General features: G+C 37.1%; 7 protein-coding genes across 7 annotated transcripts; 3 read left to right on the top strand and 4 right to left on the bottom strand.

The window, feature by feature from the left end:
• Window positions 1-43: 43 nt before the first annotated feature.
• PRCAT00004982001 (uncharacterized protein) lies at window positions 44-241 on the bottom strand (the record flags this gene model as incomplete). Its single annotated transcript, XM_062955019.1, has 1 exon — window positions 44-241. The coding sequence occupies one exon, from the start codon at window positions 239-241 to the stop codon at window positions 44-46; it is 198 nt and encodes a 65-aa protein (XP_062811664.1).
• Window positions 242-1,101: 860 nt separating this feature from the next.
• PRCAT00004981001 (NAD(P)/FAD-dependent oxidoreductase) lies at window positions 1,102-2,445 on the top strand (the record flags this gene model as incomplete). Its single annotated transcript, XM_062955018.1, has 1 exon — window positions 1,102-2,445. One exon carries the CDS (start codon window positions 1,102-1,104, stop codon window positions 2,443-2,445), a length of 1,344 nt encoding a protein of 447 aa, XP_062811663.1.
• Window positions 2,446-3,103: 658 nt separating this feature from the next.
• Window positions 3,104-7,054, bottom strand: PRCAT00004980001 (uncharacterized protein; the record flags this gene model as incomplete). Its single annotated transcript, XM_062955017.1, has 1 exon — window positions 3,104-7,054. The coding sequence occupies one exon, from the start codon at window positions 7,052-7,054 to the stop codon at window positions 3,104-3,106; it is 3,951 nt and encodes a 1,316-aa protein (XP_062811662.1).
• Window positions 7,055-7,654: 600 nt separating this feature from the next.
• Window positions 7,655-7,939, top strand: PRCAT00004979001 (uncharacterized protein; the record flags this gene model as incomplete). The annotated part of the gene is made up of 1 exon (XM_062955016.1): window positions 7,655-7,939. One exon carries the CDS (start codon window positions 7,655-7,657, stop codon window positions 7,937-7,939), a length of 285 nt encoding a protein of 94 aa, XP_062811661.1.
• A 296-nt stretch (window positions 7,940-8,235) lies between these two features.
• Window positions 8,236-9,189, bottom strand: PRCAT00004978001 (uncharacterized protein; the record flags this gene model as incomplete). The annotated part of the gene is made up of 1 exon (XM_062955015.1): window positions 8,236-9,189. The coding sequence occupies one exon, from the start codon at window positions 9,187-9,189 to the stop codon at window positions 8,236-8,238; it is 954 nt and encodes a 317-aa protein (XP_062811660.1).
• A 321-nt stretch (window positions 9,190-9,510) lies between these two features.
• On the bottom strand, window positions 9,511-11,199 carry PRCAT00004977001 (fungal specific transcription factor domain-containing protein; the record flags this gene model as incomplete). The annotated part of the gene is made up of 1 exon (XM_062955014.1): window positions 9,511-11,199. One exon carries the CDS (start codon window positions 11,197-11,199, stop codon window positions 9,511-9,513), a length of 1,689 nt encoding a protein of 562 aa, XP_062811659.1.
• A 902-nt stretch (window positions 11,200-12,101) lies between these two features.
• Window positions 12,102-13,649, top strand: PRCAT00004976001 (uncharacterized protein; the record flags this gene model as incomplete). The annotated part of the gene is made up of 1 exon (XM_062955013.1): window positions 12,102-13,649. The coding sequence occupies one exon, from the start codon at window positions 12,102-12,104 to the stop codon at window positions 13,647-13,649; it is 1,548 nt and encodes a 515-aa protein (XP_062811658.1).
• Between the last annotated feature and the right edge of the window lie 2,981 nt (window positions 13,650-16,630).

Here is a 16,630-nt window from a genome sequence, read left to right as displayed (position 1 = left end):
GATAAACAATTCCTGAAAAAGCACCCCGAAGGCTTCTGATTACCTAGTTTAGATAAGTGTCGCATGTAATGAACCAAGAGACATAAGATTGACCATTTGATTTCAAAAGTGAAAGCACAATATGAGAAGATATTTTGGTAGTCAAAATAGAGCTAAATAAACCACAAATACCGTAAGTGAGTAAGAAAGCTTGATTGAGCCAGTTAGAAATATTCCCTTCCATTTCCAATGGTTCTTTCATACCAAAAGCATAAGCATTGTTACATTCGATTGGTCCAAATATTTGACAAACAAGGATAAACAACAGTAGACCAAGATGATGCAATTCAACTTTAATACCAAATTTTTCTTATAATCTGACCTTCCTGGGGGGGTTCCAGAAAAAGAAAATTCTCTTTTTTTGTTCGCTAGTCCTTGGGCACTTCGTAGATCTGGCACTTTGTAGATCTGAAAAGTTACCATTTTTTCCCTCTCAAGTTTGAATCGACGATAGTATGATCTAAATCTGAAGGATCTAGTTGTTGCAAGTTAAGACTTTCAACTTCTATTAGACTATCTTTTTTTGTGTTCTTTCATAATCATTTGTATAGTAATTATTTTGTTTAATTCACTTAGTTGTTTTCTTTCATTATTTCATCAAGGCTCTATGATAAATACATACAGCTGATTTATTATCATCGCATATTGATAAGCAGGATAAATTCTTTTCGGACGACACGCGTTATTACGCGGAAGCCTTATTGAAACTATTAGACATTTCGCATTTTGCATTTGAAGGTCGATCCGAGCTTCCTTTTAATCACAAAAATAAGGTAATAACAATGATTTTCTTATAAAGTATATACCTAAGGTATACATAATATATAACTATATCATATACGAATTCATGATTCTGTGACATATATTTCGGATACACTATTATCAGTGAAAATCATCAACTTCAGTGATCAAGATTGAAGTACACAACACCGTGTGAATAAAATTGATCGTCAGTGATCGCAAAGACACTGAAACTGAGTTACAATTCAAAAGGAATTTTGATTGCCATAAAGCAATAAAAAAGCTGAGTGATTGGTATTTTATTAGGACCAATTCGAAATAATGGATGAACCAAGGACAGTATTGATCATTGGTTCCGGAACCTTTGGCCTTTCTACAGCTTTGCACCTTTTACGACAAGGTAAAGTAGAGGTGACTTTATTAGACCCTTATCCTGTGCCCTCGCCGTGGTCGGCCGGGAATGATTCCAACAAGATTATTCAGACAACTTCTGATGATGACTTCTATTCCAACTTAGCTTTAGAAGCTCTACAAATGTGGAGAGAAGACAATGTCTTCAAAAAGGCATTTTCGGAGACTGGTATTATATATGCGGCCACTGGTAAAGAGGAGAGAAAGAGCATTGACTATCGCTACAAATATCTAATTCAGCGTAACGACAAAGTAATCAAGTTGAATGGTGTGGAAGATTATGAGAAGTACGTGCCAAGTAAGCAAAGTAAGCAAGGTCTGCAAGGTCTTCAAGGTCTGCAAGCTTCTAAGTTCCAGAAATGGTATGGCTATTATCAGGAAAAAAATTGTGGATGGGCATTTGCTAGATTGGCATTAGAGAGCTGCGCTGAAGAATGCCGCAAACTAGGTGCTAGATTTATCATTGATTCTGCAGAGAAACTTCTCTACAGTAAAGATGGAACATGTGTTGGCGTTCGCACATCCAGTGGTAGCTCCATTGAAGCCGATAGAATTGTTGTTTGTGCTGGTGCAAGCTCATTCAAGTTTTTGAACTATGAGCATCAACTTTTGGCTAAATGCTGGACTTTGGGACATATCAAGCTTGCTGATGACGAAGCTGCTTTGTTGAAGGGAATGCCCGTAGTTTTGAACCTAGATGGAGGATTTGTGTTCGAACCAGATACAAATAATGAGATAAAGTTCTGCAATGAGTTCCCAGGTTATGTCAACATTGTAGACAAGGAATCAGTTCCTTTGTTTAAGGATTCTATTCCAAAAGAAGCCGAAGTCCAAATGAGAGCCTTTTTAAGACAAATTTTCCCCGAACTAGCGGAAAGAAAGTTTTCATTGGCTAGAATTTGCTGGTGTACAGACACCCCGGATCGTCACTTCTTGATTTGTGAGCATCCAGAGCATAAAAACTTAATTTTAGGTACTGGTGATTCCGGTCAAGGGTTCAAATACATGCCGAACGTTGGAAAATACATCTCTCAAGTTGCTCTCAAGGGTGAAAGTAGCTTAGATAAAGATAAAAAGAAATTTTGGAGATGGAGGCCAGATATGGGAAAGAATAGAAACCTAAATGACTTGCAAGGCAGATATGGTGGTTCCAACGAAGTAAAAGATCTAAAGGATGTCAAAGAATGGTCTGATGGAATAGAGGACTCTGGCCTTGCTACAAATATCCATAGTTTATCCCTTCAAACTTCATAACCGTGCCTTTATATGTGCATTAGACACAAAGGACTACTCATTTTCTTATCAACAAAACAAGTTTGTCTTAAATGCCGTTATGTCACTAAAGAAACTATATAAGCTTCAACAAGGTCTAAAGATTTTCAAAAATTTAAAAGTTTGTTTATTAGGTATTTGTCAATTTGCTATTTTGACATATGGAATCCACCATTTCGATAATCTCGTGGAAATAAATTTTTGCTGTGATTTCGGCTCATGATATACTCGCGTAAATATATATTCGACGTGGCAAATTGTCTGATAATAAATAATAAATATTAGGTTAATCATTTCAGAAGTAAATCAATAAATGTATACATTTGTAAAGTTGAATTCACGAACTTTATAGTTTTATCTTCATAATAAAAGTTATCATGCCTCGAATGTTGGTATCTCAATATTCGAATTTCATATTGATAGGTTTTAAGAATACTTATTAGTAGATATTAGACATGACAAATAAATTCTTAATTCATATGTTAAGTATTATTCAAATTTATAAATTCTTTATACTGTATTTTATTCATCGATTCATCGAGTTCAAGTCTCGGGTATAGTTGATAAGCTCGATTCGAGTCAAATGTACATTATAGTGAAAGGTATGGTATAGATGTTAAGATTTATCGATAATTTGTAATTATTGAGAAGTATTTGAACTTTCTTTGAAAGATCCAATAGTTCCTAGTGAAAGAGGAACATGTTCATACAAGTTCGCTGAACAGTCACCAATTCGCCAGTATTCCTCAGAATCAGTTGGCTTTCCAAAGCCCCCACCACCTGGTGTCAATATGCGTAAAATATCACCTTCTTTAATTTCTATTTCAGCAAGCGAAGGTAGGTGGATCCATTGAATTTTTCCATTGGACCGATTTCTCCCAAGGTAATTTTCTCCTTTCTTACCAGGCTCACCTCCGTACATTCCCCATGGTGAATAAACTCGGCGCTGTGTCACTAAAGATACGTGGACTTGTGAATTGAATTGAATTTCTCGGACGAGCCCATTTCCTCCGTTCCACTTCCCCTTCCCACCGCTATCTTGTCTAATACAAAATAGACGTAAAAGACACGGGTATCTCTGTTCTAATACTTCGGGATCAGTGATTCTAGTATTTGTCATATTCGTTTGCGTACCAGAAAACCCATGGAACCCTACTCTCTTGCCATCCTTTTCAATGATGCCGGCACAATTCCCTTGACCAATGGTTTCAGTGTAACCAAAACCTGTTATTAGTTCCCCATTTTCGTTCTCACCCCCAGTGCCGAAATTGATACCATTCATACAACCACCAGTCGCAGATGTAAAACCAAAAGCTTTGAATAAAACATCAGTAATCCTTTGAGATGTCATTCCATTTCCAGCACAAACGGCTGCAAACTCACTTGGATTAATTAGCGAATTTTGAGGGACATAGAGTGTACAAGGATCCAAACACCCTTGATTAAGCGGTATATCTAGATCTATCAAGCATCTCACTACATATATCACTGCCGAATACGATATCGACTTTGGTGCATTGAGATTTGAAAATGATTCTAAAGACGTTCCGGTAAAGTCGAACGAAGCTGAACCATCGTTGCCATCCACATCAATAGAAACGCAAATCCTTGAGCCATCATCTAAATAGTCTTCCGCTTTTAAAGGGATCCGATCTCTATTTTTTTGATAAAACTCTTTGAAGAAACTTCTGACAGCTAGTTCGGCAGTCTTTTTAACACTTTTCATGTAAAATAATACTACTTCAGTCCCATATTCTTTGAAAAGTTCCAATAATAAGTTTATTCCTCTTTGGTTCGCTGCAATTTGGGCTTTTAAATCAGAAATATTATCATCTATATTTCTTGTACCAGATACACCGTGCGATCTAGGCTCTTCAACAAAATGCTTCAACAAACCATCGTCATCAAATCTGCCATTCTGAACGATCTTCCAAGTCTTAATGTTGACACCCTCATCAAAAATATCTCTTGCGTAAGAGGAGGAAGATCCAGGAGCTGATCCACCAATTTCTGAGTGATGAGCCCTTGATGCAACAACAAACTGAAGCTTTGAATCATAAAAGACAGGTGAGATAATTGTTAAATCTGGTAAGTGAGTTCCACCAACACTTGGAGAGTTAGTACAGAGTATGTCACCATCCTGTAAATCATCTTTCCAATATTCCAATTGATACTTTATGGCAGATGACATGGATCCTAAATGAACTGGTACGTTTGGAGCATTTGCAGTCAAATTACCTTCGTTGTCAAATAGGGCACACGAGTAATCTAATCTTTCTTTGACATTAGCACTTACGGAAATCTTTTGCAACGTTCTTGACATTCCATCAGCTATAGACATAAACCTGTTAGCGAAGATAGCTAATTTAATTGGATCTATCACTTTAGAACTTATTTTTTCACTTTTAATGGACTTCAAATCCATTACTATGTGTCTGGACAAAATGATGGCTTGACATTGAGGGGTTACAAGTATTGTCTGGGTTGAGTCTAATATTAGTGCGGGACCATTCACAGCCGAACCAATAGGTAGGTTTTCTAAAAAATACACTTTCGACTCGAGGCAACCTTCTTCAAAATACATCATGGCAGACTTTTCTGCATTATCCTTAGAGGCCAACCTAACCTTTGTAGATTTGAGTTCATCATAAGGGGAAATTTCTTTACAAGTACTAGCAATATTTCCAGTCACTCTGACACGAATGTCTGATACAACGACGCTTCGAGCATCATCGTTGAAGCCAAACTCACGCTGATGAATTTCATAAAAGGTCTCTAAGAACCTATTTTCCCGTGGTTGAAGAACCATCAAACGAGCATCAGAACCCTTATAGCCCATATTGAAGTAAACCTTAAACCTAATTGTATTTGTTATCACATTTTGATTGAGGAGTTCTTCGATAGCTTCTTTTTTCAACTTGTCACATTTTTCAAGCAACATATTTATCGTTTGAGAACAAATTATTTCAAAACAAGGTTGCTGCTTTTCGCTGACTAGGTCAGAAACTAAAATACCGTACGCTGATAAGATAGAAGAGTGTTTATGTATTAAAACACGGCTAATTTTTAATAGCTGGGCAATGGATGCAGCATGCTGACCACCTGCACCACCGAAAGACGCCAATGAATGACCAGATACATCGTGGCCCTTAGAGTCGGTGAGTTCTCTGATAGGTTTAGCCATTTGAAAGTTAGCAACCTCAAGAAAACCAAGAGCGACTTCCTGGGGTGTTTTGGGGGAATTCGGATTTTCCTTATTAATAATTTTGGTTAGCTCTTCAAATTTCTGCTTTGTTACTTCAAAATCAAGAGGCTGATCTTCATTCGGGCCAAATATATGTGGGAAGTACTCCGGCAATAATCTACCTGTGAAAAGATTTGCATCAGTTATTGTAAGAGGGCCACCCTTTCTGTAGCAGGCTGGACCCGGGTGAGCACTGGCAGACTCTGGTCCTACAACGAATGTTCCGTTCCTATAAAATAGTATAGACCCACCTCCAGCAGCAACGGTATTTACATCGATCTGGGGGGCCGCTATTTTAATGCCTGCGGTTATATTTTCGAACGAAAACTCATAATCTCCAGCATAACGTGAAACGTCAGTAGAAGTTCCACCCATATCGAAGCCAATCACAGGGATCTTATTATTTTCATCATAACAAGTCATTGCTTGACCAACAACGCCGCCTGCTGGACCTGATAATAATGAACGAAGACCTGAAAACTTCTCATACGAACATAATCCACCATCAGATTGCATGAATTCGATTCTCGTATGGTCCTTATAGTTAGGTTTCAATCCACTTAAGAAATTGGCAATATATTCTTTCACGATAGGTGTTAAATATGCATCCACAGTAGTAGACTGGCCCCTGGTTACAGCTTTTATGACCGGAAGAACCTCATGAGATAAAGAAATATTTCGAAATCCTAAGTCTTGCGCTACTCTACCAGCAGATTTTTCATGATCTTGAAAATTATACCCATGGATAAAAACAACTGCTATAGAATCAATTCCATCCTCTTTCAAAGTTGCTAAATCTTTTCTAAGTTTAGTTTCATCCAACGGCTCCAAAATTTCGAATATCTCCTTTGTTTTTCCCTTGACATACTTCTTGCCATCAAAAAGGTCTTCGCAATCATACCCAGTTGGATCAACCGTAAATGCTGGTAAAGTAATTCGTTCATCTACCTCAATAACTCTTTCGTAAAGAATATCTGGTTTAATTATATTAAGCGCAAATAAATCCGGCCTCGACTGATCACCAATATGAAGTAAATCTTTAAAACCTTTAGTAGTTACCAACGCACATCTTGCACCTTTCCTCTCCAATAGAGCATTAGTTGCAACGGTAGTACCAAGTCTAATAGAAGAAACTATCGATGTATCCAATTGGGTGCCTCTAGGTATTTTCTTACAGCTTACTTTTTCCAAAACCCTTCTAATTCCCTCGATATTAGCATCTTGGTAATTTGAAGGATCAACTGATAACAATTTAAAGGTTGTCTCAACATCTTTGTATTTGTATATCACATCGGTGAAGGTCCCCCCTCTATCAATAGCTATAGCAACACGATCAGAAGCTGTCATAATTAACGCTTATAAGATTTGTAATCGTTGAGTATAAAAATTGGATCCTACGTAAATTCACATACTTATATATCTATATCTCTCTCCTTAATATACATATGAATTAGATTATTGACCTTTTTAATGAACTCGATTAGACTTTACTGTTAATTTAAAATACTGCATACAACCGATATATTAAGAATTTTAAAGCAGGTCGAATCGAAGTAAGATCCGTACAATTTCCAACAATATTGCAGCTTAAGGTAATACTCCAGCCGACCTTTTGGACCGTTGTGTCAATTGAGAAGACCTCTCCCACTGCCGCTTACAAGGAGCTTATGACCCCAACTAATGAGAATACGGACGCTGTTGCAGATTGATGCTTGTAATGTGAAGGTATGGATTTGCCTTGATTGACAATGTTCCAGTGAGCCCAGTGGCTACGAAAATGCTCTGTGAAAAGACGTACATTGGGTCGAACCATTACGGAGGATTTTGGGACTTTACCAGAGACTTGTCCAAAAACGACACTTTTTATCCAATTTTGATATTTCATCCCACACCGACGATACCTACTGATCTGACCTCAGGGCTTGCAATTGTTTCACTTTATTCACGATGGGACTGGTGGAAATTCATCCTTGGTTTATGCATTCCATTGTGCTTAAAGCTTATGATCCAGATGCTTCTGAGTTTTTGAACCAGAATACAATTTCAACACACTCGGCTGGAGAAGTGAGCGTTTGCATCCAACCTGACATTCCTCAGATTTTCAAATCAGAAAATGAAGGTGAAATGATACAAGTATTCTATAACCAGTCTGATAGATCCACGATGGACAATTGGGAGAATCCCGATGATGTCATAAACTCTATAAGGCTATCAAAAAAAAAAATAGTATAAAATCATCAGCGATAAAAGGATTAAGTTATTTTACCAGTTGGGGCCTGTCCAATAAATACTTTTCGATAATTGAAGATGTTTTTTTATTGAAGAACAGAGTTCACCGGTAACAGAAGACTATGTGGAGCCTATTTGAACATTTAAATGCTCGGATTGCTGAATGTAGGCGAAAAGCAGTCTTAGGTTCATTATAGGTGTTTAGGGGGAGGGGAAAGTGACGACCAGGTAATCATTCAGGAATGTTAAACTTAAGTTTGATTTAGATATAAAAAAAAAAATTAAAACGTTTATTTTATCTAGTAGAAGATTGGAATTTTATCCCATGTCCATGGATCGTTGAATCTTAAGTTCTGGTCCAACTTCGCTATAGCATCAAAATCTTCTTTTGTCAATTCAAAATTGTTTACCTCTAAGTTTTGTAACAATCTACCCGGGTTATTTGATTTTGGAATAACTGCAATTCCTCTCTGAGTAGACCATCTTAATAAGACTTGAGAAGGTGTTCTCTTATGCTTTTCAGCAATTGATTTAATGATCTGGTGTTCGAACAATGTTGGGGCATCTTCAGCATTCTTGACCTTTAATTCCAAAAATGATTGAGGGCCAAAAGACGAGTAGGCAATCACGGTAATACCTTGCAACTGAGCATACTCAATCAAGGTTTTCTGGTGCAAATATGGATGGTGCTCAATTTGAAGTACAGCAGGTCTGATCTCGACACCTCTCAAAAGGTCCAAGATCGAGGCAGCACTGAAGTTTGAAATTCCAATCGACTTGGTCTTACCGCTCTTAACTAGTTTCTCCATTCCCTTCCATGTATCCAATAATGGAACATTTTCGTAGTGAAACTTGTCGCCATCACCACAGTAGAAACCTGGTGGATACTTCTCTTCGAAAGGAACAAACTTGAATGCAATTGGAAAATGGATTAAAAATAAATCTAAGTAATCTAATTGTAAATCATCCAAAACCTTCTGCAAAGCTGGTCCAACGTTCTTAGGGTCATGGTAGTTATTCCACAACTTCGAAGTAATGAACAAATCTTCTCTCTTGACAATTCCTTCGTCAATTGCTCTCTTAATACCCTGGCCGACCTCCTTATCATTACCATAGTCAGTTGCACCGTCGAATAGCCTATAGCCCACTTTAATAGCGTGGTATACTTGGTCGGCCGCAGTTGTAGTATCTAACTTCCAAAGACCGAAGCCGACTAACGGCATGTCATGACCTGAACTCAATTTAAGAAACATTATACTTGATATTATAAAATATTTAAATGATTCAATTTCATTTTTAAAATATAGTAATGTGGAGACCTTCTTTTATATACTTTTACGGAGAATCAAGAAATGGTACCGAAACAAGAATATAATAGCAGGTCGAATCGAAGAAATATTCGTACGAGTTCCAATAATTTTGCAGCTCACCCTGCGGCGCGAACTCGCACTAGTATTTTGAGTAGCATTACATTCAAGATCATTCACAACTTTGTTTTGCTAAGTTTTATTAGTGTGAAAATATAAAGGTATCAAAAGTATTATTTAAAAACTAAATGAAAGAAGCTGCAGCCTTCACGCTAAACTTATTGTATCAGCACGTCCTCCCATCATATCTCTCCATCTCAACAACAGACAGCCAAGATCCTTTTCTTTCCATAGGGCTTCGATGGTGTGTTTCGCCATTCTTACACTCGCCAACCTTCGAGACTTTTCCATGTCTTGTAATTTTTGAAGCACAAAATGGCGATGGTCCTCGTCAGTATCGGAAACTACACCCACAATAAATAAAGGCCAAAGAAGAGACATAGAAGACGTATTCATTTGCTTCATCAAGGACACCGCTTCTAAGATCCTAGATCTCACATTTTGCAACCTTAATTTATACTGTTTCTGGTAACTCTTTCCTAGCTTAAAATAAAGCTCTTGGTCAACTCTGACAAATAGGTATATTATAGCTGCTAATTTTTTGACTCTCGCAATTAGCTGCACATATTGCGCCGATTCTGTGACATCCTCTATGGCTAGTTTCTGTTCAAGATTAATCAACTCAAAGTCCAATCGATTTCTCTGTTCCAATAATGCTGGCTGGATTGTGTCTCTAGTATGTTTTGATCCAAAATCCAAACTTTCTATACGAACTCCTAACAGAGTTATGTTATTAATCAGAGTTATAAGATAAGGGCTACATCCAAGAAATAAGTCGATATTCGTATCAAAATCATACTTTAAGTCTTCAAAAAATGGGTCCCAACGATGGACTAGCAGATCTGTCCATGCTGTCTGTCCCATTATATCATGTGATACAAAGTACCTAGCAACAAATGTACTCAATTCCCCCTCCACTTGACTGTCAATCAAGTACCTCACGAATTCTTTTGCTCGATCGAGATACAAAATCCACATACGACCACACTTAGTCGATATGTCTGCGAAACATAGCATAAGTAATGTGGCCAAAATCTCATCCCAATCATTTGAGTTTGCTAATTTTCTGCTATTTATCAATCCCGGAAGCTCTTTCAACACACAAGACATATAATTATGAGCCAAATCTTCGTAAAACTTACGGTGATGTACAATATTCAACTCATTAGCAGCAACTGCTACTATGGTCATGAAAAGTAGCTGGGACTTCATACCTAACGGGACGATGAATTTGAGATAAGGGTTGACTTTATCAATCTGGGGACTCGTTGAGTTGCTTATTCCTGATATCCCATCCTTTGAAGAGCATATGCAAACAGGACATATTTTCTTTACGAAATAATCGAATAAATTATAATCTGTTGAATCATAGCCGAAAGAAAAACAGCTTAAAGTACTCCCCAACGAAAAATAGCTTGTATGATCGAAGAAAGAATTGGTAAACGAACCCAGATCATCCGCGAAATTAAAATCATTGTATGCTCCCCACATATCTCCTTGATAACTAATAAGTTCTAAGTCAGTATTCTTTTCTTGGGAAAGCTGTTCGCCGCATGGAAAACTACATAGGCCGACTTCAAGGGAATGATAAACAGAGCCTACGTCATTCGGTGTAGCCAAAGGCTTATGTGGTGCTCCATAGAGCGTTTTGAAATCATCGGCCGTGGTATTCAAAAATAGATTTTTTGCTTCCAAGGGAATCCATTGGACCATTTGCAGGAGCGAAAGTTCGTTGAAATTCGCACCCTTCCCTCCTTTCTTGGATAAATACTTCTTTTCTCTAAGGTTTTTCCTACTTGTCTCCGAGCGCCCAAACACTAACCCTCTGGCGAACATCTCGTCCTCCCATTTCAATAGTAAATTATATCTGCACTCATGCTTTAGTCTTGAGCAATTGAAACAACTAGGCTTCTGCTCTGTTCTAATTATTAGTAGCTTAGCTTATGCGTCCGACAAGAACGAAGACTAACGTACCATCACATTTCACTCGACGTTGCTTACAAGGTATGCACCCTTTCCTACTTCTTTTCTCTACTGTGCTTCTACCGCGTGGCATACCTATTCTTTATTTCTATAATCTTTCTCTGTCAAAAAAACCAACTATCTTCATAAATTTATTGCTGTATGCCCTGCTAGATATTCTACGTCTATTCTCGAGTTTACAGCGGAGAAAAGATTACTAGAAACCGTCTTAAGCTGGTTCTCCACCTTTGCCCAATTTGATTTATCTCAGATTTTATCTATTATGTAATCTATAGGCGGTGTTATCAGTGTGTCTCGCTCAAGCATTATATGCAGGTGATTAAGCGATGGCCAATTTACTAAGATTGACATTACCATTTCAGAGTAATGTCAAACACCGTATACGTAGTTGTAGATCATAGATCTAAAGTTCATTTTATTATAATTGAAAATGACAAATATCCTAGTGCTTTTTCACGAACATCCAACCCTCTGTCACACCCATACAATTAAGGAAATCATAGTCTTTAGGAGGTTCGTAGGTTATACGCAAACCGGTCGTTTCTACCTGCCTTTGAAATTAGTATTTGAATATCGAGCTCGACTCGACTTTCCCACGTTAAAAAATAGCAGACATGCTCATTGCAGTAGTAGATTAAAGATACAAAAGGTAACTTATATAGATACTGATAACTCGACATGAGATATATAAAGGTATGTAGGTAAACCATTTAGCGATATAATTCTTAAGTTAGTATCATTTTGCCTAATTAATTATGAAGGAGAAAAATACTTCTATGGTAGATGAGGTTTCGTTAGAAAGACGCGAGAGTCCGAATGTCAGCCACGAGCCGGCCCCGGATGCATTGTTGGATAAGGCTGGTATCTTCCTTACTGAAAGAGAAGGAGTCTATGGAGAGATAGACGAAGCCGATGAGAAGAAAATTGTACGCAAAATCGATTGGATACTTTTACCTATGCTTTTTTTAACTGCCACTTTGGGTGCAGTTGATAAAGTTTCCTTGAGTACTGCAGCCATATATGGATTCATTGAGGATAATCAATTAGTGGGCCAACAATATTCATGGTTGGGTTCTATTATATTCATAGGTTCACTTGTAGGAATGTGGCCAATGTCTTTTCTATTTCAAAAATTCAGACTTGGCTTGGTTTTAGCTACTGCGTCATTGACTTGGAGTGCGTTTACTTTCCTACTTTGTGCTGGCCACAACTTTGCTGGTTTTGCTACCTTGCGTTTCTTGATGGGTTTCGTTGAATGTGCTATTGTTCCTGGGTGTACTTTAATGGTTACTCGATTCTACATAAAGAGAGAGCAAGGTCCTAGATTGGCATATGTGTTCGCTTTTGCTTCTTCAATTATCAATGGATTCTTATCTTGGTTAATTGGCCATTTTGGCAGTGAAATTCCTAAATGGAAGTATCTATATATAATGGTAGGGTCTATCTCTACTACGTGGAGTTTGTTCCTTTTCTACTATTTGCCTGATACGCCTATGAATGCGAAGTTTTTGAATGATAGAGAAAAGTACTTTCTTATTAAAAAAGTCCTCAAGAACCAAACTGGTATAGAGACCAAAGATTGGAAATTGGAGCAAATGTTTGAAGCACTTTTGGAGCCAAAGTCCTATATTATTATGATTTTCAATATAGGAATAAATATTCCAAATGGCGGTCTTAACACTTTTTCATCGATTATAATCAATAATTTAGGATTCTCTGCCATGGAGTCATCATTAATGAGTATGCCTACAGGATTAGTTGCAACTTTGGCAACAATAGGCTTCACATATATTACTACCAAATTTCCAAATAGAAGATGTTTGGTTTGTGTCATCTCACTATTGATTCCATTAGTCGGGGCTGTAATCCTCTACACTGTGGACAGATCCAAGGTTGGCCCGCAATTATTTGGCCTCTATTTACTTTATTTTTATTTTGCTCCTTATGTAATCATGATGTCTTTAGCTCAGGCTAACACTGCTGGAAACACGAAAAAATCGCTGGTTTACAGTATCAACTATCTAGGTTATGCCGCAGGGGCTTTAATTGGACCTCAAACGTTTAGATCCAATCAAGCACCACGATATACAGGTGGATTCACTGCTATGATCGCGGCATACTGTGTCTGTATTTTACTTAGCTTACTTTATTGGTTCATTTGTGTTTTGAACAATAGAAACAAGAGAGCTGTGCTAAAATCGAACCAAAACTGTGAAGTTCAAATCGTTGCCACCGCAAAGGAGGCAGATGAATTGTATGACTTGACTGATAAACAGCAAATAACCTTTTTTTACACTACTTAGGTTTCTTAATCAGAACTTTCTAATATATGGGCCCAAATTGTGATGTTAATATGTCTTTGATTTATGACCCTTATTGATCAATTCTTGCTTATGGGTAAATTTATGAATCCACTCATTCTTTATTTATTTTATTCCCAACTTGGTTTTAGAGTCATTGGAAACAAACAAATAAAGCCTTCTCTCTTTTCTTCTATTGTTAAGGTTACTGACAGCATGTTATAATAACGACCCAAGTTTAATAAAGAGTTAATTGATTGTTTTAATAAAATAGATTTGCATAATTAAACTTATCGCGGATAAAGGAAAGCATCAAATTTATGGATTATGATATATGAAACCGTGACCTTAAGACAAATGAGAGAAACAACAATCAGTTAAAAATAGATGGGTAACTTTGAAAGTAAAACTTATTCTTGAAAATCCTATATATTTTGAGATGAAAGACATGAATTTAATACACTCTCTATTCCAACTAATGGCTGCGAAAACAAAAAATACGTATTAGGCGACATAGACGTCTTGTTGAACCTAAAGATATTTTCACTCTATATGTCGAACCTTGAGTCACCAGAGAGCACATTTATGCTTTAATGTTTCATCTCTTAAATTTATCCTAATCGCCTTCATGCCCTCAAATCTCTTTTAAAGTTTCGATATCAGGGAACAGGTATTTTGAACCCGTTATTGTTTCTACTTTGTGAGTAGATACTTGCTTCTAAAACAGGAGATTTACTCAAACACGGCTCAAGTAATTATTGGAACTATCATCTCGATATTGACAACACATAACAGGAAGAATTAAAGATGGTCAATAAGGTGCCGAAAACATAAAGACTCCAGTGTGATGTTCGATTTCTAAAAGTTTGAGAGTCACCAAGCCCAACGATATTGAATGTGAATTGCAGCGGGGACCAGGTGAAAGAGTATGAGGATCGGGGTACAAACAAAATGAAAAATTGATAGCCCTAGGTATGAAAAATTCTGATATGGAGGAGGACAGCATTATCTCTGGCCAAAGGAAAATCAGGAATTTAGTTAATGATATCTTTTTCCTCAGTAAAAACTGAAAGGTCGTAAAATTACAAGAATAATTCTCCTGCAGAGAAAAGTCAAAGAAGTTCACCTTTTTCTCTTATGCTCCTTTGGAATGGGAATACTATTATTACAAAACTGAACATTCTTATTGAAGGAGTAACCGAGATGCAATTTCTCACACTTATTGTGCTATATCGATGCTGGATTCCTTAATAAAAAAAGAGCCATGGAAAAGTCGGAGAAACATAGATATTAAAAAGACCTTATATGTAATCATGTAAACATGTAAACATGTTGTTACACGGCTTTCCTCTGGAAATATTTCAAAGCTTGCTTAAATGGATATCAGGATACTTTTGTATCAATATAATTTCAAAACTTGCCATGATTCACGTTGCACAAAACGATGAATGAATTTCTAATCTTGTAAAAATATGGTATAAAAATGTAGCCTTATACCTTTAAATGCAATTCAAGTATTTCTCTAAGATGAAGCTTAATTTTAAGAATATTGAAAGTGATTTAATTTTTATGCTCCAAGAATGAGAACATATTGGCTGCAAATAATCGGCCTAATTCATATTGCATGTTAGGTATGCAGTAAGCAGCAAATATTTCTTCAGGAAGGATTCAATAGGGAAAAAATAAGATTGATTTTCTTTTATTTCCACGTTATGCATATGATAAACTTTAATAAGAGAACAGAGTATGTACTTCTAGTCGTCATATTAGCTAACATATATATTGTTGAAGCTTCTTAAAATAGTTACAATCTCAAAGCGTTTTAGATATAAGTTTAAGAAGGAACCCATAAAGATACTTAACCGGCTCACAAGCAATAGAGAGACGATAGCAGGATCCGAAAAAAAAAAAAAACTACAGTGGAGCTACACGAGAAGTCTCTATTATAATAGAATGCATTTCAATATCAGTAACCCCTGGCCCTATTTATGGCTGCGCCTTATATTCACTTGCCTGATGGCCAAGGTTGCCCGAAGACAGTTTATGAATTATAATAATTTAGATCTTAATATATGTACAAACTGAAAATGGGTCTAAAATCTTTCGTGATAGGATCTTTCTTCAAGTGACGAGAAGAGTCAAAACAAGTAGGATCCAAGTTGAAGGACTAAAAAATTCTTTTGATATGCTCTTATCAAAGAAGTTCACAGCAACGACAAGAAGAGATATCATTATGATCCTTGGCTCACTTCCATTACCAGTCTTACTTCTTTGGGTATCGAAACTTCTATTTCAGCTACTTTATGAGCTTGGACGTCTTCGACGACCACTTTGAGATCACTACAAGTACCAATGACTTCATGAACGTTCCACTTTTATCTGGCTTTTTTAGCAATGCCTACGGTAAGCAATTTGTTGGACGGGTGAGGCCCAAGTGCTTCGATTTTGACAGTTAATCTCATTATGATGTTTGGAGGATCCAAAGTATCTCTGGGATCTATTATGGTGGTTCAAGTGCGGTAGCGCAGTTAGTTGTTGGAAGAGTTGTATCAAGGGATGGAAATGTCTTATCTTGTGCTCCTCTCCACCTTTGGTTGCCGAAATAGTTCCTGTTAATCATGGAGAGGTCATCATGGGGGACGTATCATAGCAGCTCCTACGTTAGTACTCTAATTGCCATTGGCGTCATGTACGGAACAAGCAACTTGAATAGAAATTGGTGTTGGGCAGAGCTTCATTATTGCGCAACTCGGGCCCAGTATAATTAGAAGTTTCTCAATCGCTTTCGCTCATGAGTCTCCAAGATGGTTGTTTCTCAACAGGATGAAGTCAAATTGTTGGATATGTTCACAAGATGAGCCGATGGTGATGTCGAGGATGCTGCTCGCAAAGTTGAAGCTATCAAAAGAGCTCTTATTGCTGAAGAATCTGTGTATAAGACTAATTCTGTTTGGAAAGACTTGTTTTCCTCTAAAGCAAATTTG

Source organism: Priceomyces carsonii, assembly GCF_900007245.1.
Source record: "Priceomyces carsonii strain CBS4050 genome assembly, scaffold: Debaryomyces_carsonii_scaffold_5, whole genome shotgun sequence".
NCBI lineage: Eukaryota > Fungi > Ascomycota > Pichiomycetes > Serinales > Debaryomycetaceae > Priceomyces > Priceomyces carsonii.
Note: the sequence above shows the minus strand (reverse complement) of the source record. Positions and strands in the feature narration are given on the sequence as shown.